The following is a 23,511-nucleotide window of genomic DNA, read 5'->3' on the forward strand; positions in this document are numbered from 1 at the left end:
CATACAATCAAAAAATTTACATTAATTTATCTCTGATGTTCTGCTTCTCCATTAATTCCAAACCTATCCACCTTCCTCATTCCTTGCAGAAGCTACAGATATGCTCTGGGTTCTCTAACCCCCAAACAGGAACTTGTACTTGGAATCTCATGTTCAAATTATATTAAAATCCTCACAAGAACCGATGCAGCTCTTTTGAACTGGATTTTTGTGGCATAACACAGTGCCAATGGGCTACATTCCTCATATATCTTATGATGTAACACTCTCTGCAGATTTTTGAAAAGGCCATTATTTTGGCTTAAAGATTCAACACAAACATGTACAAATCCTCATATCAGAATATAAAGAAGTAAACATACTTGTGTGGCCTACCCAAAGGAAAGCTGGTGGAAAACCTAGTCATTAAAAGGAAAAAATATATTCTCTAATTGAGGTTGGTGAAATAATAAATATTATTTCCAATGTAAACTTTTAATAATTTTATATTTACTGCAATTTTTCAGGTTGCTTCATTTAAAGAACTGATAAAAATGGTTAGATTACTCCATGATGGAAAATATATTGCACATTAAAAGCTTTAAAAAATCCAACAAAATAAAAATAATAAATATTCTCACTTTAGTAAACAATATTAGCAATATAATTTTAATAAAAATAAGGCCAGGCACCTATAATCCTAGCTACTCAGGACGCTGAGCTCTGAGGATCACAGTTCAAAGCCAGCCTGGGCAGGAAAGACCGTGAGACTCCTATCTCCAATAAACCATCAGAAAACTGAAAGTAGAGCTGTAACTCAAGTGGTAGAGTGCTCCCCTTGAGCTGAAGAGCTGAGGGACAGTGCCTAGGCCCAGAGTTCAAGCCCCATGACCGACAAAAAATAATAATAATAAAAATATAATGCTTAGTTCTGTAGTTATTGACAAAAACTTGAATTTAGCCAAGATTTAAGTTTTCTGCTAGAAAATATAGGTTTGTAAATTCTATCATTGATACTCTCCAGTAAATAAGACAAAAAACAATCATGAAGTCAATGAGCAAGATGAAAAGCTTCATTCCTTTCTTTACAAAGGAAAACAGTTTATATACATATACTTTTTTGTTTAGTTTTGTTTTTGAGACACATTCTCACTATGTTACCCCACACTGGTCTCAAACTCATGATTCTTTTTATGGTGTAAAGGGATAAGACTACAATCAAGTATTCACATTATCGAATTCCTACAAGACTTGCTTTTATGGACTTTAGAACTCAAGGTTTGTAATATACATATGTATGTACTTTACCATTACTTGATTTCCTCTAAGTTTAGTTATTTCCATAATCCCAAATAAAAATGAAAAATACAGTGGGTATTCTCTTTTCAACACTTTGTAACCTAACCCAAAGAGTATTGTCAATATGATTTAGTCACAAATCAGCTTCAAAGTGATTAAGGAATTCATTTGAACACTGAGGAGAGCCAGAATCCACATCAGGTTTTTGCATGAGTATTTCTTTATGTAGAGTTGCTTAGACTTTAGATTAAGCAATGGGAGATTATAGATTAGATTATAGTTTACATGCTATACTACATAAATGCAGGCTGGATATTGGATTAGATCATTGGGTGGCCAATTGAATTGTTGTGCAGAGAACTGCATGTTTCTAAGAATATGAGAATTTTATTAAGTTAGAGATGAATCAGGTGGTGGGTTCTTCATCTTAATCACAATTTTTTATTGTGAAAATACCATACAGAGGGGTTACAATTACATGGGCAAGATACATTTCTTATCAAGCATTGTTGCCTCCTCCCTTCCCATCCCTTCTCATCTCGCCCCCGCCAAAGTTGTAAAGTTCATTTTTTGACATAATGATTTGACAGTTTGACATGGAGTATCCCAAGATGTGGCATGAATAAGCATCATAACTAGCTGGGAACTAGCTGGGAACTAGCATCATAACTCAGGGAAATGATTGCATGTCAGTCATCAAATTACAGGCCTGTAATCCTAGCCACTTGGGAGGCTGAGATGAGAAAGAACACAGTTCAAGGCCAATCAGACAGAAAAGGCAGTTGGGCACAATTTACATGTATGTCATCCTAGCTACACAAGAGGCTAAGATTGGTAGTCAATGGAAAGTAGTTGGGTGTGGTGGCCTGTTGATCTTCCAAGCTATAGCAAAGTGAAAACTAGGAGGATAGAGATCAAGGTTGGTACTTTGGCAGAAAGCAAGGATAGCACTTGTTAGGCTAGTGTTTTACCTTAATAAACAATTTCTGATCATTTTGTTTTAGTTAGTTTTCAAATAGTGTCTTCTGACTTTTGGCTGGACAAGTCTCAGACCATGATCCTCCTGTGTGGTTGAGATTATATGTGTGAACCATTGCATTTGTCTTGTTATGATGAAAGCTTGTTAAACTTTTGCCCACACTGGATTAAAACCAGGTGCCAATTCTCATATCACTACTTCCTAAGAATTTGGAATTACTGGTAAGAAACAGATGTTGGATTTTTTCATCATTATTTGATATTGTACATCATATTTGTGTTAAATATTTTATGGTCTTCACCAACCTTTATTGAGAAGCAAACCATTGTGTTGTTTTCAAGTATAGAAAGGGAATCCTGCTTCTATTATTCTATGAGTTTTAACTGTAATTGCTTTATAACTGAATTGTGTTGATTTTTAAAACCATTTCAGCCGGGCGCTGGTGGCTCACGCCTGTAATCCTAGCTACTCAGGAGGCTGAGATCTGAGGATCGTGGTTCAAAGCCAGCCCGGGCAGGAAAGACCGGGAGACTCCTATCTCCAATAAACCACCAGAAAACCGGAAGTGGCGCTGTAGCTCAAGTGGTAGAGCGCTCGCCTTGAGCTGAAGAGCTGAGGGACAGCGCCCAGGCCCAGAGTTCAAGCCCCACGACCGACAAAAAAAAAAAAAAAAAAAAAAAAAAACCATTTCAATAATTTGTTTTAAATGATTATAGTGCTGCTGCTTTTCATTTGACTAACAAATTTCTTTCTTTTACCATCTTGCACTTTTTAGTTGTTCATCATTTATAGGTTATAATATCTTCAGGGAAAGTTACTAGTTATAGAGTATTTCTTTTGGGTTTTGCTTTTTTATTTTTATTGTATAAGTGATGTACCGAGGGGTTAACATTACATGTCATGATTATATGAGTAGATTTCTTTATGAAAGTCTCACCTCTTCCTTCATTTTCTCCCAATTTTTCTCTCCTGAACTCCCTCTCCTCCAAGTTGTATAGTTGATTTTCAATATAGTGTCTAGTGAGTATCACTGCTGCATTTGTTCACCCTTTCTCCCAATATTTCTGTGCTTCCTCTTGCCTTCCACAAAACAGATAAACTTACATACAAGACAGAATGTACAGAACCCCCAAACAGCAACAAAAGAGAAAAGCAAAACAAAAATTATAAAAAGTAAAATTAAAGAAAAAACCTCGTTTTCATTTCTTGGAGTTCATTTCAATAAATATCAATTTATATGATCATATAAGCATAGCTATTGAGCCTCTGCAATCCTCTCCTAAGATTATCCTCCTTTGAACTCACTGTGTGAATGTTTAGAGTCCTGTTAAATTATTATGTCCAAGTGCAAATTTTTGTCTTTTACCATCCATGTGTTTATTTGTAGATTCATAGGCACAGTCTAAATGCTAAAAATTAGGGAAACCATGCTCCTTATATCTTTTGAGTCTGTCTTAGTTCACTTAATATGATTTTTTCCAAGTCCTTCCATTTCCTTACAAATGGGGAAATATCATTCTTTCTGATGGAAACATAGAATTCCATTGTGTATACATTTTCTTGATCCATTTTCTTGATCCATTTGTCCACTGAGGGAAATTTTGGTTGATTACATATTTTGGGTATGGTAAACAATGCTGCAATGAACATGGTTGTGCTGGTAGCTTTAATATGGCCTGGTTTGTGATCATTTGAGTAAAAGTCCAGGAGTGGAATCCTGGGTCATGAAGAAGCTCTATGTTTAGTCTTTTGAGGAACCTCCATACTCCTTTCCAGAGTGGTTGAACAACTTTACTTTCCCACCAACAGTGTAGGATTTCCTTTTGGACACATCATCTCCAGGACCTGTCAATATTTATTTTCTTGATAATGGTCACATTAACTGGGATGAGATAGAATCTTAATGTTGTCTTAATTTGCATTTCTTTTATGGCCAGAAATGTTGAAAATCTCTTCATTGCTCACTTTTATTTCTGAGAAGTCTTTAAGTCTTTAGCCCATTTATTAATTGGGTTGTTATTTCTTTGAGGAATTGTTTTTGGGGGGGTTAATTTCTTGAGCTCTAAGTATATTTTAGGTATTAACCCCTTTTCTGATGTATATTTAGTAAAGATCTCCCATTCTGTGGGCTTTCTATTTATCTTGCTGATTATATTCTTTGCCATGCAGAAACTCTTCAGTTTGATGCAATACCATTATTTTTAGCCTTCCTTTGATTTGTTGTGATTCTGGAACTTGGGAAATTTTGGATCTTAGGAAATTTTGGGCTATGCCTAGGAGCCCTAGTGCTTCCTTTATTGCTTCCTGTAATATTTCCATGGTGGTTGGCCTTAGATTGAGGTCTTACGTCCAATTGGAATTGATTCTGGTGCAGGGAAATATAGTAGACTCTGGCTTCGGGTTTTTTGCACATGTATAGCCAATTCTGCCAGCACCATTTGTTGAACAGGCTGTCTTTAATACATCCTGTATTTTTGGCTCCCTTGTCAAATGTTAGTGGATATAAGTCTGTGAGTTAATTTCTGGGTTTTCTATTCTATTACATTGATTCTGAGGCCTATCCTGGCCAATACCAAGGTGTTTTTATTAGTCTGGCTTTATAGTAGTGTTTAAAGTTTGGTATTATCTGGCCTGGTGCAACTGGCTATTTTCTGTCTTATGTAAGCAGTTTATAGTCTTCCTTTTTGGTATATATCTCTATATAATTATAGCTTACTTGCTGTGACTCTCTAGACAAGGAGTGTCTGATGGAACCCTAAAACTCTGCTTCTTTGGAGGGAGCTTAGATTGTTCCCTGTTCTCATTCCACCATCTTCCATCTCTTATAGGGGACATTTTATACATGAATGTACAGTTTTAAAATAAATGTCATGCCCAGAAACTTAATGAACTCATTGCTAGGACAACATAATACACAGGTACAGGGAGATCTGAGCCACATGCAAACTTTCTGTTACTATGGTAATGCAATTTTAGAGTATCTGGGTCATCGTGTTGCTCTGGAAACTATTTGTAGAAGACCAAAGTTGAAATTCCATAATGACCAGGAACATTGCTTTAGTCCCTAATTCATGGCCTCATCATCATTTCCATTTTCATATTGCTGAGGTTACATTAGTGAGAATGGGGCCTATTGAAATTTGATTACTTTAGGAAAGGACAAAGCACTTGGATGGATAACATTTTGCATATCAAAAACCTTGCAAGTTTCTTTGGTTTTCCTGACATCTGTTTCACCGAAACTATTTTATAATTATGTTCAACATATCTGTTAATAAATAAGTTACATAAAAACATATCCATAACATACATTTCTTTATTTTCTGGAAAATATTATCTGGTATATATGCCTACCAATCCATCATACATTATTCATAATGAAATTACTCTGATTATGTAAAGATCATTAATCAATTACTCTATAAATTTCCATGGGAAATTCTATGATTATTTATCATCTCACAATAATTATTGATGCCACTAAATCTTTCTATTGTCTAGTTTAACAACAGAATTAAAACTACTAGTTACTGAATATGTATTATGTCCCCAATACTTTTCTGAGTTTTAAGTTTCTAGCATTTGCTGCCTACAAAAAAGTTTGGTTTTTGTGTCATCATTTTTAAGTTTAAATGAATTTAGAGAAGTCAAGTAAATGTCCTTTAATACAGAGAAATAAAACTTGAACCTTAAATTTTCAGAAATGTAATCACTACCTTACTTATGTAACTGAAACCCCTCTGTTCATCACTTTGACAATAAATTTTTTAAAGATATAAAATTTTAAAAAGAAAGAATTGTATTAGATATCATATTCTCAAAAGTATTTTAATAATGTTTGTGATTTTTCTACTGCTGTCATTGTAATTAAGTTAATTTAGGTAACATAAATTACATAAATCTTTTAAAACATTCAGATCTGCACTGTTTTAGAATTCTAAATGGTGAAGTCATATTTGTTCCTTTAATTAAGTTAACCTCAAAACAGAAAGAAAATCATAAAAACTTGCTCAAGTTCATCAAAACATTATTTGTGCCCTTATTCTATTATTTTCATCATAAATTTCTGAATGTCAGTACTATGTCAGTTTATTCCTCTCAAAATTTCTTATCCTATCTTCCTCCTTCTGGGGTACCTTCCGAGAATATGGGGCCATAAGTACTCACAATAGAGTTACACTTTTACATTTCCTATGTCCAATACATTACTTATACTTTATAATGTGTGACCTTTTTTTGGTTTATCATAGTAGGAATTTATATCCAAATTATTGACTTTTTTTTGGTTTATCATAGTAAGAATGTATATCCAAATTATTGAAAGAAAAGCCATATTCTAAATTCAAATACTACTTTCATTAATTTGGAAGTGTTAGGAACTGAATTGAGTCCCCTTTCCTAATTTGTTTGTAGAACTCTTTTTACAGTGTGGAGCTGGTAGATGATGCAGGCACTTGGGTATGGGGCCATTAGAAAGGTAATTCAGTTTAAATGATGTCACAAGGAGATCCTAACCCAAATAGCTGGTGTCCTTACATAAGTAAGAGGGTACATTATGGCTCTCTCTCTCTCTCTCTCTCTCTCCATGGAGCTATACAGGCACCCAGAGAGAATACAGCATCTATAAACTAGGAAGAGAATCCTCACATGGAACCAATAAAAATATTCCCCACTTGTGCTAGAACGATGACAGCATACATTTCTGTTGCTTAAGACTCTGGGTCGGTGTTTCCTGCTACAGTAGCCCAAATTATACAATACAGTAATATGGGGCATCTTTGCGTTTCTCAAAATTGGTTTTTCTAATAAATTTATTCTTGAGGAAGTAAATATCTAGCTCCTAATAACTATCACAGTGGTAGCTATTTTAATTAAAACTATTAGCTAAGGAAAGTAGCTGAGTACTCAGGTACATTCAGAGCAAGATTCCCAGTGTTACTATTTTTTTTTTAACACTTCAGCTTGCTCTCTGTAACCACATTCATACGCAGCACAAAGGAAGATTTCACATATTGTTTCATACCTACATGTTTCAAAAATTTCTATAATTAACCATCATTTCACATAACATGTAGCTTACATTCCTCTAAACATAGATTATGATGAATAGATCAAACTATTCAAAAGCTTGGTATTGAGGGTCACAATAATAGTTGGGTACAGATCTTAAAACGGTATGAGTTATACAAAATAGTAACAACTAATAATAGTTGTTTAACATGAATGAGATGTTTCTCAACTTTATCTTCTGTAATTTGTTGAGGCAGATTGAAGAAAGAAACAGAGTAGTGTGTGAGGAAGGAAAAGAAGAAAGTAGAAGAAAAGATGGAGGAAATGGAGGAGGAGGAGCAGCAGCAACAGCCACAGCAAAAAGAGGAGAAGGAATAGGTGGGGCTATTGCTTCCAAGTCTATAATCAGTAATACTTTTGTGATGACATAGTTTCTTAATGTAATGCACATTTAAGGAAGACATCTTAATTATAAATTTTTTATAAATGCTGAGTTCGAGTAGACTAAATCAAGGGACCCATGTAATTATGTAAAATTAGCTCCACCTGTCCCATTCCTTTATAGAATTCATCATATCCTCTGAAGGCAAGTACAAAATATGTTTTTCATCCTAATATAGGTAATCTATTTAATTCTTATTTGCTTTTGGAATCATGAGACATCAAAACATGAGTGCTTGAGGTACATTAAAATAAATGAAAATGTATAGCATAATTCATATGTGCCCTTATATCAGAAATAGATATAAGCTGAAAATTTAAATAATTTTTGCCAGGTTTCCACAATTACAAATATGTCAAAATACACATATCTTTATTAGTTTTCTAAATTTACAAATCTCAGCAGGTTTATTTAAATACCCATGATAAATAAAGTTATATCAATAGTTTGATGATCAATGACTAAAATTATTTTTTCTTTCAAATGGCAAGTCATGTTTCTATAGAAGCCTCTGGTTTTGTAGCTCCATTGGTTAGTGGGCATAACAAGAAATAAACATAGTATTTTATCTTTTCTGTATAAAATGTTATGAACTATTATACTCAGGCAATCGATTATGCATGATATAAAATATTTATGCAACAGGAGGATTTTCAGAGTATGTTGGACAATCATTAATACTCACAGATTATTACACTCTTGGGCTTGACAGAAATTATGATCTATAATGCCACATCATAGTGGAAAAGTTAGGAAAGTGTATAGTTTGTTAACCTATACATGACAATGGTTTTTAAAAATGCTTCCTAGCTAATGCTCTTCCTAGATAATTTCTCTTTTTTTTGTCAGTTGTGGGGCTTGAACTCTGGTCCTAGGCACTGTCCCTCAGCTCTTCAGCTCAAGGCTAGCACTCTAGCACTTGAGCCACAGCACCACTTCCAGGTTTTTGGGCTTATGTAGTGGTGAGAAATTGAACCAAGGGCCTCATGCATGCAAGACAAGCATTATATCACTGAGCCACCTACCCAGCCCCTGATAATGCTTTTCTAAGTAGTTCCAGGAACCTGATTTCTAGCTACAAATGTTCATATTAACAAAATACAATATGTATGCACATGTATGCACACACACACACACACACACACACACACACACACACACACACACACACACACACACACACACACACACACCAGCCTGATAACAAAAACTACATTATCCAAAGCAATTATTTGAGCTCGTTTAAAATGTATGCATTGCAGGATATCCATCAGAAAAAATTAATTCAGAAGATATGAAATAGAGCCACAAGTCAACTCCATGGTGAAATTGTTGTTATAAAACTTTGAGCCAGATATGGTGCTACATGCCTTTAATCTCAGCACTCTGAAAGTTAAAGTAGTAGAATCCGGGGTCTGAAGTCAGTTTGAGCTCCATAGGTATACTTCTCAAAACAAATAAATAAAAAGAATCTTAGATAAATTCTTACCTACATAGATACTATTTCTACTTTAAAGTGCTTCATCTATTGGGCATTGTTCCAATCCAGTCCATACACTTGGCAATTAAGAAAGGTTATTTGACTGTAGAGATGTTACAATGAAAGTTTCTCATTGTTTCCAGAGTTTGCACTTTCTTAAACAAATTTGTTACAGGAACAGAGTAAACGTGTTACAGTACTCTCAATGTAATTTCCTGTCTCTCTAAAACTACAAGCTTCGTTAACACCGGGCTTAAAATAACAGCAGTTCATCTATGTTCCTTAGACACAAGAGTTGAGAATCGCGTTATCAGCTGATCTCACACTGTTTCAGTGGCGACTTTTACTACCTTCAGATGTTGGAGGAGCAGTGAAGTCTCTCTGAGCATGTTTAGGGCGTGCATGCATGAAGCTACTCTAAACTGAACTTATTGCTCACGTATTTGAGAGCCAGTTCAATGAGTTTTCCCATTTGAAATGCACACATATTTTCAACTATGAGCACAGCAGATGGAAAAGTTGTCAAAGCAAACCCACAGTGGACATGTAACCAACAGACACAACATAATAGTATGTTATAGTTATTGGAAGAACTAATCAGGTATTAGCTTTTACTTTTTTTTGTTTGCGAGGGCTGAAGACGGAACCCAGGGCGTTGCGCAGGCCAGGTGGGCGCCCTTCCACTGAGCTAAACCCTCAGCCCCTTAGCTTTTACTTTTTAAACTCAGTTATTTATGATAACGCCAATATTCATTTTGGTTTGTGTTGTTATTGTTGTTTGATCCATCTTGATAAACATCACCTAAAAATTCACTTGATAGAAAAATCGGCTGCAATGAAATAACTATTTCAGGTTTTGCTCTTTCCAGAAGCAGCAAACTATAAGCAAAGTGCATTAATAAACCTCAGCTAAAGTACAAGGCTGTTTGTAAGTACTGATATGTAAGTACTGGTATATTCACTGTGTTCTTCTCATTAAATGGCAAAACCTTTCTCCATCCCATATGACCACTGTTCATTCCATTTTAATGTTTATCTTTCTGACTTATTGGTATTTAACAATATGTGAAACCTAACAAAAATGAAATCAGTTATAATAAGTCATACAAGATCTCATTTCAAGAAGAACAAGGCAATTACAACCAGTTCTTATATATTAATCTTTGTTTATGTTTCCCAATATCCTATTTCATTTTTATATGAGCTTATTAACTGTGATAAGCTGTAGTCCTACTGAGATTTTATATTTCCATTTATTTTCTGCAACATAATTCCTATCAAATATTTCTTGTTCTTATGGATAAGATTTACCTCTCTTGGCAAAATTGTTTTTCACTTTCTTCTAATGACTTTTATGGTGTTTATCAGAGTACCTCTACATTGAAATACTTCTGTCTCAGTCAAATATCTTCCCTACATTATAAATTCTGACTTATGACAGAAGCCCAAGAAGTTACTGATGAACAAAAGAATAATGGATAGAAAACTGTTTCAAATTTTTATCAACTTAATGGAACCTGTGTTGGCAAATCAATTATTAACATGGTTGCTTTCTTTCATCATTCAGTAAAATTCTAATTGTAGTCTTCTCAAGAGATGATCTAGTTAGTGTTTGCTGACCAGCTTTGACAGAAGCAATGAAATGTGTTCCATATGTTTACATAGATCAACTCAGCAATACTTTCCTCTAGTTTTATGAAGTTATGAGGAACTGGGCTAAGAATAAAGTGACTTTATCCAAGAGATCAATGAGCTAGTGAATGGCTAAACTAGTATTTACCTCTAGACATTACAAAAGCCAAAAACAAAGGATATTTAAAACTCTGTGGTGTGAAATAGTTATTTAAAACTAAGAATTTATCACTGCTACTGAAAAATGGGGAATTTCTCATCACAAGTTCAAACACTAGAAAAAGATTGATAAAAATTCATTCCAGTCTTTTCTATTTGCAGTTTCTTCTTCATCTGTAAACACAAGCTAACTTCAGGAGCAATCATGTTAATGTTTTATTTGACTTTTCTATAAAACATATTGTCCAGAAATCACCTACATGAAATTTCCAATAAGTTTTCTTGGTTTAAAGAAGACAAAATGTGAAGTTCTTGCTTAGTTTAGGAATCACAGTACACTTTTGGCATAATTTTTATATAGAGTACAATATTTTTTTCTAGATTCTCTTTAAATAGGATTTGCTTATGACATTTATGTAGTCAACATCTTAAGAAATACAAATTTTCATATTGTATACACAAACATACTATACAGGGTATCCTGAAATTATATTTTACCTTGTTCATTTACCAAAAGCATTTAAGACTTTCCTGAGGAAAACAAACAGACACTAGTCTACATATGTCATAGAGTATTTTGTCTACAAGAAAGTTAAAAACTTAAAAAAAAACTGTTATAAAACTGATGAACATGGGCTGGGAAGGTGGCTCAGTGGTAGAGCGCTTGCCTTTCATACATAAGGCCCTGGGTTCAATTCCTCAGCACCACATAAACAGAAAAAAAGGCTGGAAGTGATGTTGTGACTCAAGTGGTAGAGTGCTAGCCTTGAGCTGAAGAGCTGAGGGACAGCGACCAGGCCCAGAGTTGAGGCCTCACGACCAGACACACACACACACACACACACACACACACACACACACACACACACACACACACACACACACATACAACTGACGAACAGCATACAGTGATAGATTCATACCTGTTTTATTGGAGAGTCTAAATGATACCATCTTATCAGGAATATTACAAACGTTCCTCACTGAAGCAATGCAACTGTAGTTAGCATAGTCCTGAGGTCGAAGATTCTTTAGTTTTAAGATCTTTGTTTCACCCTGAAAATATAAAAAAGGTCATTAGTGAAAGCTAAGGGTAACCAGAATGAATGAATAAATCATAATCTTATACTATATTAAATCATTATTATCAGAAGGTGGCAGATTGTCTTATTATTTTTAGAACCATGTCCTCAATTAAAGATGAAACACTGCATTTTAAAATAATATGTAATATGCCTAGAGGTAAAAACTAACAGACTACAATGAAAATTCATAACATTCTTTTTGCAAAATAGCTTCCCAGGAGAGGAAAATATCTATTTCTGGTGGTAGTTATGCAAAGATCAGAATAGCACACTTAATAATAATTTAGTTTATTTAACAAATGCTGTAATCTATGCAGACTTTAACATGAAATATTATGAAAGGTTCTGAAGAAGATCCAATAAATTAGGGTTTTTTTAGAATACATGAAGTAAATATAATGATAGTAAACATCTCTGTTTAAAAATATTGTGTGTAGATGGAAAACTGACATATGAAAGATGTAAAATGGAATGTAAGTATTTATAGATATTTCTGTTATTCTTTTTGTTTTTCTATTTAGGAGTCCAAGAATAGGGTCTTTCAGTTAAATTTGTAAGGTGGTATGGTAGATGGTACAGTAGTTTAGACACATGCCAAGAAGTATCTTAGAAACTTCTAATGAACAAGGAATGACTATGGAAAACGTTAAACTGAAAATTTTTGAAAGAAAAAATATCAACAATAAAATGTATTCTCCTTCAATTAACATTAAATCCTATAGAACTAAATTTACCCAGGTAATGTCTCTGTGGGACAATGTGCTTTCTTCATTTCAGTAAAACTTCCTGCTTAGACTTTTTTCTTTTCCTTCCTACTTGCTTCTATTTTTTTAAATTATTGTAAAGCTGTTTACAAAGGGGTTACAGTTACAAAAGTCAGGTAACTAAGTACATTTCTTGTTGAACAGTGTTACCCCCGCCCTCATTTTCTCTCAGTTTTTCCCCCCTGACCCTCTCCTTTCAAAGTTGTATAGTTCATTTCCAACATAGTGTCTAGTGAGTAGCCCTGCTGTATTAGGTCAACCTTTGTCTCACTGTTTCTGTGCTTCCCCATCTCCACCCCAAAGCAGATACACTTAAAAACAAGACATATGGTACCAAGATTAAAATCCTCAAAATCAAATACTCAAAGAAACATCCACCCCATTCATAAGTGAGCTAAAGACTTAAAGAGAAACATCTTAGAAGAAGTAAGAATGACCAATAGACACATGAAGAGATATTGAACATCTCTGGCCATTAAAAAATGCAAATCAAGATAACATTGAGATTCCACCTGACATCAGTCAGAATGCCCATTATCAAGAAAACAAATAATAAACAGATGCTGGTGGGGATGTGGCCAAAAAGAATGCTACCACATTGTTGGTGGGAATTTAAACTTGTTGGCCCATTCAGGAAAGTGCAATGGAGATTCTTCAAAAGACTAAACATAGAGCTTCCTTATGACTCAGAAATCCTACTTGCTTCTGATGTGGACGTAATGATATTCTTTGAAATTTTACTTTTCCACAGTAAATATGACTTAAATTTTTTATTAGAGATATGGTATACTAGCTGGTGGATTTCTATGACAAGCTCTACTTTCCTGTCCCCAGTAGGTCCGGATCCTTGTTCTAGAATTCTCCCTTAGGTTTCCATAGATACCTGTCTCCTGTCCAGATTTGGACCTTACCATCTCCATTTGCTGCTTCAGATACACCAAACTCAACATCCTATGAAATACTTTAAATTTATTCCTCTAAGTCCCTTTTCCTTCTTTAACAATTCTTATTTTGTCTTCTTAAAATGTCTTTATCATATGTTCAGCATCAATATCTCAGATCTTTTAATGTTTTAACACATTTACTCTAAAATATTCTTTTTCCTTCTTTTTAATCGTAATGCCCTAAACTGTATACTCAGTTGAAAAGCTTCTAATTGGGCTTACCATGTTTTCAGAATATAAGCAGCTGCAATAAATTGTACTTCAACCCATATATACTTTTTACGGGTATAATTGATAAAAAAAATTAGATAAAACTCATAAATAAAAATTAGATAAAATATTAAATAAAAGAATCTAACCCCATGGTTTGATATAATCATACACAGTGATGGTTGATAATGCTGTAAAGAAGACAAATTAGGCAGGAATATTGTGATTTCAAGGCTTACAAAGAGAACTCTTGCCACCCTATGAGATGATTCCTACTCTTTAAAGAGCAGCTGGTATTATCCAATAATGGTTGTTTGTCTATGTGATAGGTTAATTTTGTTCTGAACAGAGCACATTAAGGTGGAAATATGTCCAACATACAAAAGGGACAGCAAAACATTTAGATCCATGATTTTTCAGTAGATCAGCTATTGCAGGATTGGTGAACTGGCCTGGGTGAAATTAAATAGTTACTTTCAATAGTCAGAAATCAAACCAGAAGGTGTCAACGTACAGAATAATTACCAAAAATAATTACCTACGTTAATAGGTTAATATGGTAAGTAGTTTCCTAAGTTATTTCATGGTGAGAAGAAAAGGAGCTAATGTAAAATTTGCTGAAAGAATATAAGCAACTATATCACATCCAGGGAAATAAAGATTAGTTTTTTAAAATACATTTAATTTAGAATTAAAGGAGTACTACATATATATGTGAATGCATAAGTGCCTTTGTATACTTACACTATATCAAGTGATATGTATGTATAATGTAAACATACATATATATGTAATTTATACTTTATTACATATCAGGTTTAATCATACAGCATAAACTTTAAGTTTATATGGTGATCATCTAAATTTAGTGTTCTGTGATTTGTGGATGATTTTTGTTGAAATATTTAATGTGAGAATGTCTGAATTTCTTTTTTGCATGTGAATTTCTATGATTTGTTAAAAGGAATTTTGAGTTGATTATTATCTAATTGTATAATTACTCTAGTTAGCCTAATTAAAACTAATTATGTAATTGATGTAAATATGTTCAGTTTTATAATTAGTTTGTGTAATTGCAGTACACAAGATGATGTCATGAACAGCAAACATGGCAAGTGAATGCACAATTTATAAAATTTAAGTATACTTTTATTGAACAATTACAATAAAATTTTCAGAAAATATATTTAATTTTTCAATATTTTTATAACAAAACTAAAAAGGATGCAGCCATATATTAGTCAATGGCACTTATCAATATTCAAATTGCTATAGTTAACCATATATCCATGGTCACAGTTATGCTACTTTTAAGATATATGAAAACTTTTAAAAATAATTATTTTATTATTTTATTTCTTTTTAAATAATTTCATGTTTAATACATTTTTATTGTAATAATACTGTACAGAGGGCTTACAGTTACATGAGCAAGTCATGAGTACATTTCCTATCAAGCATTGTTGCCTCCTCCTTAGTTATTCATTATTATCCTCAAATATGGTAAAAGTATAAAGTCTTTCATATTCATTACAAACATATATATATATATATATATATATATATATATGGTTTTTGCCTATGTTTATTATGTCCTTACGGTTTTGTATCATTCTCAGGAACACAACTATTTTCATTCTGGAAATATTACCAATAAAAAATTCTTAACAAGATTGTTTTTCATTCAACTGTGTTGTGAGGCAAATATTCTATTGAACTTGATTACTGTTAATAACCTTGTATTCACAGCATACAGTATAGAGATGTCTAATCATCTGAGAAATTATTCTTATTAAAAAATAAGACACTATTATTGAACAGCATTATTATTCACAATTTCATATTCTTCAAAGAAGTTTAATTCTCTCACCCTGAAAGACTAAGCAGACATATGATCCATCATCTGAAACTTTACACATATTGCCTTCCAGGATTCTCGATACACTATTGCCCATATGTTTCTATTGTTGTACTGGCCGATACAGATGTAAAAAGTCCCTGGAGACATTATCTTCCTTTTGTATTATTTATACATGCTCCTTTCACAGAATCATTTGTCTCTGTTTCCACTGTGAATTTTACTTGCTATAATAATCACCTTTTGTTCACCTTTCCATATATATCAATAAAACTAGGAAGAGAGGACCAATGCTTAGTAACCTCTTAATCGCTGTAAATGATTTGCCCTCATCTTGCACATGGTAGCTCTAAGTGGCTTTAACCGGATCTTATCTGCCGTGATACCACAAAGATCATAGGCTATAGATCTATGGAGATAAAATAAATTATCATTGAAGTATTCAGCCTGGGTTCATATGTGTGCTCCAAAACTAATGTTGAATGACTCTCTGATGGTATTGGAGAAGTGGGGCATTTAAGAGCTTATTAGGTCAAACAGTCTCTTTCTTCATGAATAAATGAATATGCTTATCATAGTAATGTATAAGTTAATTGTACAAATGCCTTTTGTTATAAAAATGTACTTTCTTCTCATTTTTGGCACTAGGTCATGATATGGTAATAATGCTCTCATTAATGATTATAGCTTGATCTTAAACTTCTTAACTCCATGACTCTGAGAAATGAATTCCTTTCCTTTATAAGTTATCCATTTTATGTTTATAACAGAAGCAAACAGACTAATATATGTGCTAATACAAGTACTACTAACATTGAAAATTTTTCATAATATACTTATGGCAATTCATAGGAAATATAGCTGAAGAACACATTAATAAAGACCAGGAAATTGATAATACTAATAAAACCTATTTAAGGATGTAAAATGCCCTTGCATTATATGCAACAGTGAAAAACATTCCTATTCCACTACAAATATCAAAGTCTATTATGAAGACAAAAAAATCAACTGTGTAAAATATTTTAAAGAAACAACACAAAATGAATTCAAACTTAAATGTAAATTTAGTTTACAGATCACAAAACTGATATGTTTAATTAAAAACTAAAATGATACGTGATTACTTTAAACTGGTTTTATCTTCTAAGCAGGGAAAACACTAACCCAATAAGATAAGTGGAGTTAGTTCCTACCTGAAGTTTGTATATGATTATTGTAAAAGTAAAAAAAAGGTAATACCATTGTGGGACATTCTTCATTGGATAACAAAACTCACAGAATCCATCTTAAAAGTAGAATATAAATATTGCTTCAGAGGTTGGATTTTTCTAACTAGAGTAATCTTAATATTGCTAAAAGTTATTTTTAATATATAGTTACATTCTCTTTATTATTTTGTTATTTAAAATTAGTTTAAAATTATAAGTATATTTGTTCCATAGAAGTCACAGCACAAATGAGGGCATTGTTTATTGTCAATTAAATTCATAGATAAAACCATTACTCTATCTTCATTGAAATGTGCCTTGGAGCTTTGAATCAGTCCTAGATTCCTCAGTTAATTCATATGAATTTGGTTTTTGTCGTTTACCCTAATTTTAAAGTGATTCTGACTAATCTGCAACTCATCATTTGTAAAATCATACAGAATGAGTGATGCTATCATATGTACAATTACGCCTTTCCTGAAGAAACTATGGATTCAAATAGAGTTTCTACATGCTAGCGTCGTGGTCAGAAGGACCTAGAAAATTGTCAACAATTTAGAAATCAGATACATCAAAATAGATTCATGTATGGCATCATTCTCCTTTACACTACACCGTTTTTATAGTGAGTGAAGCAGGGGAGAGTGACAGAATTATTTGGGAGTTATCAGTAACTGGGAATCAGTACAACTCTCCTATGGTACAGTAATTCAGACATCTCCATCATGTCTGGTTCACTGTGATGCACATTTGCTGAGTCCAGCACTGTTAGAGTAATTGAAATGACAGGCTAACTCTATTTACAGTGAGCTAATGTTCAAACACAGAGCTAGAACAATTCAATAGTTTCAGTCTATGGGTGTGTGTGGGGAACACCAACCAAGAGTAACCGTAGGAAAGAAGGAATGATTCCTCACATCGACTTTGGAAGGGAAGGTCTCTCTGAGGTGATGACACCTCAGTGGGAAGAGGACCCCTGCCACAGAATTTAAGTTAAAAAAAAAAAAAGAGCCACCTATGTCAGGCTGAGGTATCATTTGACAGACCTAATCTGTGTAGGGATAAGGTGATCAGAGCAGGGCAGTAAGCTGAAGTTGGAACCAGATAGGTCAGCAAGAAAGGAGAGGTCTAGCCAGACGTTCTCAGTCACCACACATTACTGGCATTTCATGCTACATATTAGAAGGCCAAGGAAGGGTCCAGCATGAACAAATATTTAATCAGCTTCATCCTTTTTTGTTCAGCTTCATACTTTTAAATGGTCACTTTAAATATTTTGAGTTTTGTGCAATCAAGTCTTGATAACAAGTTTGTAGCCTGTTGTACTATGCTACGAACAAATAAAAAAATTTGTATAGTCAGATTTGGATATATCCAATCTAGTGATCTAGATCTAGTGATCAACACACATGTGATTGTGTGTACTAGAAAGAAAAATCTACACTGTCTATTAAAAGATACTGATTTGTAGTGATAAAAATTGAAATTTCCATATACTGAGGCTTGAATGTTCCCTTGAAGTTATATATGTGTGTGGGCATGTGTGTGTGTATATGTAGCTCAGAAAGAAAAACATGACTAAGTAAGCAAAATTTAAATAGAAGCTGAAACTGCATGCCACTGCCAATTATGTACAGCAGCAGCGTAATCAGAAACACAGAATTGAGATCAGGCATGGTGTCTTATTCTGGTTAATTCCAGCTACTGGTGAGGCAGATGTGGAAAATCATGACCAAGTCTGGCCGTAAGGCAGGGAGTGTGAGACCTTATCTAAGAAATAACTAAGGCATAAAAGTCTGAGATGTGGTTCAAGTGGTAGGGTGCTTGCTTGGAAGGTCCAAGACCTTGAATTCAATCTTGGTACCATAATACCCTCAAAAAAAAACAAAGACCACAGAATTGCAAGAAAAACTTGTTTCATAAAGATGTGTTAAGATAACTACATGTAATGCTACATCAGATCAACAGCACTGCTAGTACAATTGCCAGTCAAACATGAAAAATGACTGTTACATGCAGTAAAGTCTGATATGCTGATAAAAGGAAGCATCAATTTTGAAGCATTCATATTTAACAAATTGTTATTCTCTATTAAAAGAAAGGGGGAAGAGAAAATAATCATTGCTTTTGAAAGGGAGATCAATAGCTACTAGCTGGAGAGATCTTGCATGATAGTTTCTGAAAATTGCTTACATAGAAACAGAATCAAAAGGAATACATAAGAAGTTCTCTTCAGCTTGCTTTATAACTTTCAAACAAATACTTGTTTTTTGTCAGTAGTGGGGCTTGAACTCTGGGTCCGGGCACTGTCCCTCAGTTCCTCAGCTCAAGGCTAGCACTCTACTACTTAAGCCACAGTGCCACTGCCCATTTTCTGGTGGTTTGTTGATGAGTCTCACAGACTTTCCTGACCGGGCTGGCTTTGAACCATGATCTTCAGATCTCAGCCTCCTCAGTAGCTAGGATTATAGGCGTGAGCCACTGGCACCCATCTCAAACAACTTCTTAATTATGTTAACAGTATAAAACACTTCCCCCAAATTGGATAAAACACATGTATAAACTTCTAGGTAATTAGATCTCTCTGCAGGTGAGCAATAGGAAATTCTCCTGGATTTACTAGACTGTGAGAATGACCTAGAAGAAGTTTAGAAGAAAATATATTTGGGGCTGGGAAGGTAGCTCAGTGGTAGAGCGCCTGCCTTGCATGCATGAGGCCCTGGGTTCAATTCCTCAACACCACAAAAGCAAAAAAAGAAAAAAGCCAGAAGTGGCACTGTGGCTCAAGTGGTAGAGCACTAGCCTTGAGCTGAAGAGCTGAGGGACAGCGCCCAGGCCCAGAGGTCAGGCCCCATGAACGGACCCCCCCAAAAAAAACAATATATATATATATATATATATATATATATATATATATTTGACATTTTAATACTGCTCAAATTTTAAAAAATAAATTGGTAAGAGCACTGTTAAATACATAACGATGTGATTATCTAGATGAGGTTAATTGATCTTTAAAATTTGTTTAACTGAAAACCATAGAACTGAATTGAAAGATGATTGATAAAACTGCATCCTGCTGACCTGAGCCAAGAAGGGTCAAATGGGAGCTCATTTTAATAGCATTTCATGATAGACCACTGGTACTTCTCCAGCATTTATATTTTGTCAATTCATAAATTACTCCACCTTTAACAAAATATAGATCACATCTGTAAATTTATGATACAATGTAGCAAATCATGTATTTTAATATCTGCGCACATGATGCACATGTGTGTGCATATGCATACATGTACATATGCATGTATGAAGATCTGTATCATGTGTGCAGTTATTATTGTATATTCTCTGCAGTCTTCCCAAGGTAATATCTAAAATGTTGCTAATTATATTAATCTATGAGAATCAGGAATTCATACTATTTAAATAAGTATTCCTTATTTTATTTTGTGTGTGTGTATGTGTGTGTGTGTGTGTGTGTGTGTGTGTGTGTGTGTGTGTGTGTGTTTGCGTGCTTGTTGTAGGGTTTGAACTCAGGGCCAGGTAGCTGTTTCTCAGCATTTTTTCCCTCAAGGTTAGCCCTCTATAACTTGAGCCTTAGCTCCACTTCTGGCATTTTTGATAGTTAATTCGAGGTAAAAGTCTTAAGGACTTTCCTGTCTCTGCTGGCTTTGAAACCTGATCCTCAAGTCTCAGTGAGTAGGTAGGATTTCAGGCATTATTCTTAATGGTTAATAACATACAATAGACTGTTGTGAAATTCACAAATTTAGGATAATGTTATAAGAATTTATTTCTATGAATATTTAAAATTACAAAGCGTAATATTTGTAATATTTAAAGAGCACTTATATATGTTCCGCACTATTGACATAAGGATGTTGCTAATCTAAATACAGCATGCTTTATGGACAATTAATCATTTTTATTCATTGGTTTGAACATTAGCACAAATGACATTTTTAAATTTAAAACCTTTTTTGTGTATCTTTCTGCTCATCAAAAAATCTTATTATAATGTCTCTCAAATATTCATATAAAGTACAGTATCTTTCTAAAGACTAATTTGCTGTTCTTGAGACATTACACTACATTTACACAAAAGTATTTTTTATTGTAAAGATATTGTACAGAGGGTTTACAGTTAAATGAGTAAGGTAGTAAGCATTATTAGCCCCCCTTTGTTTTTCCTCTACTATCCCTTCCTTTCCCACCTCCCCAACTTCTCCCTCCCCCCTCAAAGTTGCAAAGTTCATTTTCAACACAGTGTCTTGTAAGTCTCATTGTTGCAATGGATCAACCTGTATCCTTGTTTCAGCATTTTGTTATTTCCCTTCCCCTTCCCAAATTAGGAAAATGTATATACAAGATGTAGGGCACTGGAATTAAATGAATTAAATACAGTGAAAACAGAGGTTATACCATGGGGAAGAACATATGAAAGACACAAAAAAATCACATAGTACATTAAAAACAACAGCAACAAAAGAAAACCTTCTTGCGTCCCTATCTTGGGGTTCATTATTTACCATAGCTAATATATGGAACCAACCCAGATGCCCCTCAATAGATGAATGGTTCAAGAAAATGTGATATATATATATATACATAATATATATATATATTTATATATACACACAATGGAAATCTATGCATCCATCAAAAAGAATGGCACCGCCCTATTTGTAAGGAAATGGAAAGACTTGGAAAATAAATTATATTAAGTGAAATAAGCCAGACCCAAAGAAACATAGGTCCCATGTTGGCTTCCCTTACTTTCAATAACTAGTATGTATCTAGGATAATCTTAGCAGACAAGCACAAGAGTATTTCATATCATATTCAACTTAGGTGAATATAATTCAATTTTTCTTTTTCTTGACTCATTTGACATTTTGATTTTTTGTATAATTAATGTTCTATACCCAAATTAAGCCAAAACTAAAACAAAGATGAGAAATTCTTTAAAGACATATTTTTCCTAAAACCAAAGCTAAGTACATTATAAATATATGTCTCCATGTGTTTTAATTATTTATTATTGAAAATTCAGAAACAAAATATCTCCTCTTAACAAAAACAAAAAACAAAAAAATCCCATAAAAATCAAATCCATCATGAAAATGTATAATTAATTACCTATTAAAGAAACCAGGTTTATTTGTGTGTAACAACATATAAGTTAGCTTACATGAACCTAATACTTTTCAACGTGTTCAAAGTGAACCTAACACTTCTTAAAGTAACCACCTCATAATTAAACAAGTTATCCTTCATATCACATTTGGAGTTTCAGTTGAACACATTGTGTTTTTCAAAGAGCACTCTTAGCAGAAATTCTCTTTTCAACTAGCTATACTAATGCAGGGTGCCTGAACTTGGAAAGGATAGAAGGAGAAAACATTATAAGTTCATTCTTACCTGGGTAAAGAAGGGCTCATAAATCTCAACGCCTTTATCAGACCCTTGTAATAACACCTCCTGGCCACGCCTCCAGCTATACCGCACGGGGGGATTGGAGTTGGCCACACAGCGGAGGAACACCGTTCTCTCGTAGTAGAACTGTTCTTTAGCTTCACCTATACTCTGATGGACAGTAACTACTGGATCATCCAAATCTGGGTAATAGAAAAACAAGGAAGCATAAGATAATGAGTTACAAAAGTTGTAAATGGACAAACTAATGCATATTATTTTTGGGGGGGTCCGATTGTGGGGCCTGAACTCTGGGCCTGGGCGCTGTCCCTCAGCTCTTCAGCTCAAGGCTAGCACTCTACCACTTGAGCCACAGTGCCACTTCTGGCTTTTTTCTTTTTTTGCTTATGTGATGCTGAGAAATCGAACCCAGGGCCTCAGGCATGCAAGGCAAACACTCTACCACTGAGCCACCTTCCCAGCCCACTAATGCATATTTTAAAGTGAGACTGTATCTTATCAGTAGGTTTATTTTTTTCTATTGATCTTATTGAATCTATTTATTAAGAAATTTCCTAATAAAGACAAGCAAAACAATGTGAAACTTATTTATTCTGCTCTCTAGTGAGATAGCAAAATACACCTTGCGAATGTCCAACTCCTTGTCAACAGCCACGTGTGAGAGAGCTCAATCAGTGAGATTCAAGTTCAAAGCTCTTAATGTTAGAAAAATGCACAAGAGGGTGAACTGGGGAAATCCGTAATGACAGAAAAAAAATCAAGATCACAATGCCCACATGGCTGTTTTCTTTGATCTACTTCCTTTACCAATTATTACTATTTTATATTATGATGTCTATTAATTATTATAATCTTTGTAGTAATAAAATATGATTTGAAACTCTGTTCAATTTATCCTCATCTTAAATTCTACATCCAAGATTATATTTCTAATTTGAAATGTGCTAACAGAAGGCACTGTTAAAAGGCGTTGCTATTTCTACTGCTGCATATTGGAAAACTAAGTGCCATTTTGCCTGT

At 33.9% G+C, this 23,511-nt stretch overlaps 1 protein-coding gene across 5 annotated transcripts in view; it reads right to left on the minus strand.

Annotated features, from left to right (window-relative positions):
* Positions 1 to 23,511, minus strand: part of Mdga2 (MAM domain containing glycosylphosphatidylinositol anchor 2) — a 715,677-nt gene that overhangs the window by 222,861 nt on the left and 469,305 nt on the right. For all 5 annotated transcript variants that reach the window (XR_011373061.1, XM_070027506.1, XM_070027497.1 and 2 more), the window contains exons 4-5: positions 22,477 to 22,673; positions 11,904 to 12,036 (exon numbers count right to left, since the gene is read on the minus strand). Coding sequence is in view for 4 of the 5 variants with exons in the window: in XM_070027497.1 (XP_069883598.1) it covers positions 11,904 to 12,036; positions 22,477 to 22,673 (330 nt within the window). In the remaining variant the exon portion in view is untranslated. The remainder of the gene's footprint in view (positions 1 to 11,903; positions 12,037 to 22,476; positions 22,674 to 23,511) is intronic.

Source organism: Dipodomys merriami, unplaced genomic scaffold (genome assembly GCF_024711535.1).
Source record: "Dipodomys merriami isolate MVZ:Mamm:240054 unplaced genomic scaffold, mDipMer1.0.p SCAF_1, whole genome shotgun sequence".
Lineage (NCBI taxonomy): Eukaryota > Metazoa > Chordata > Mammalia > Rodentia > Heteromyidae > Dipodomys > Dipodomys merriami.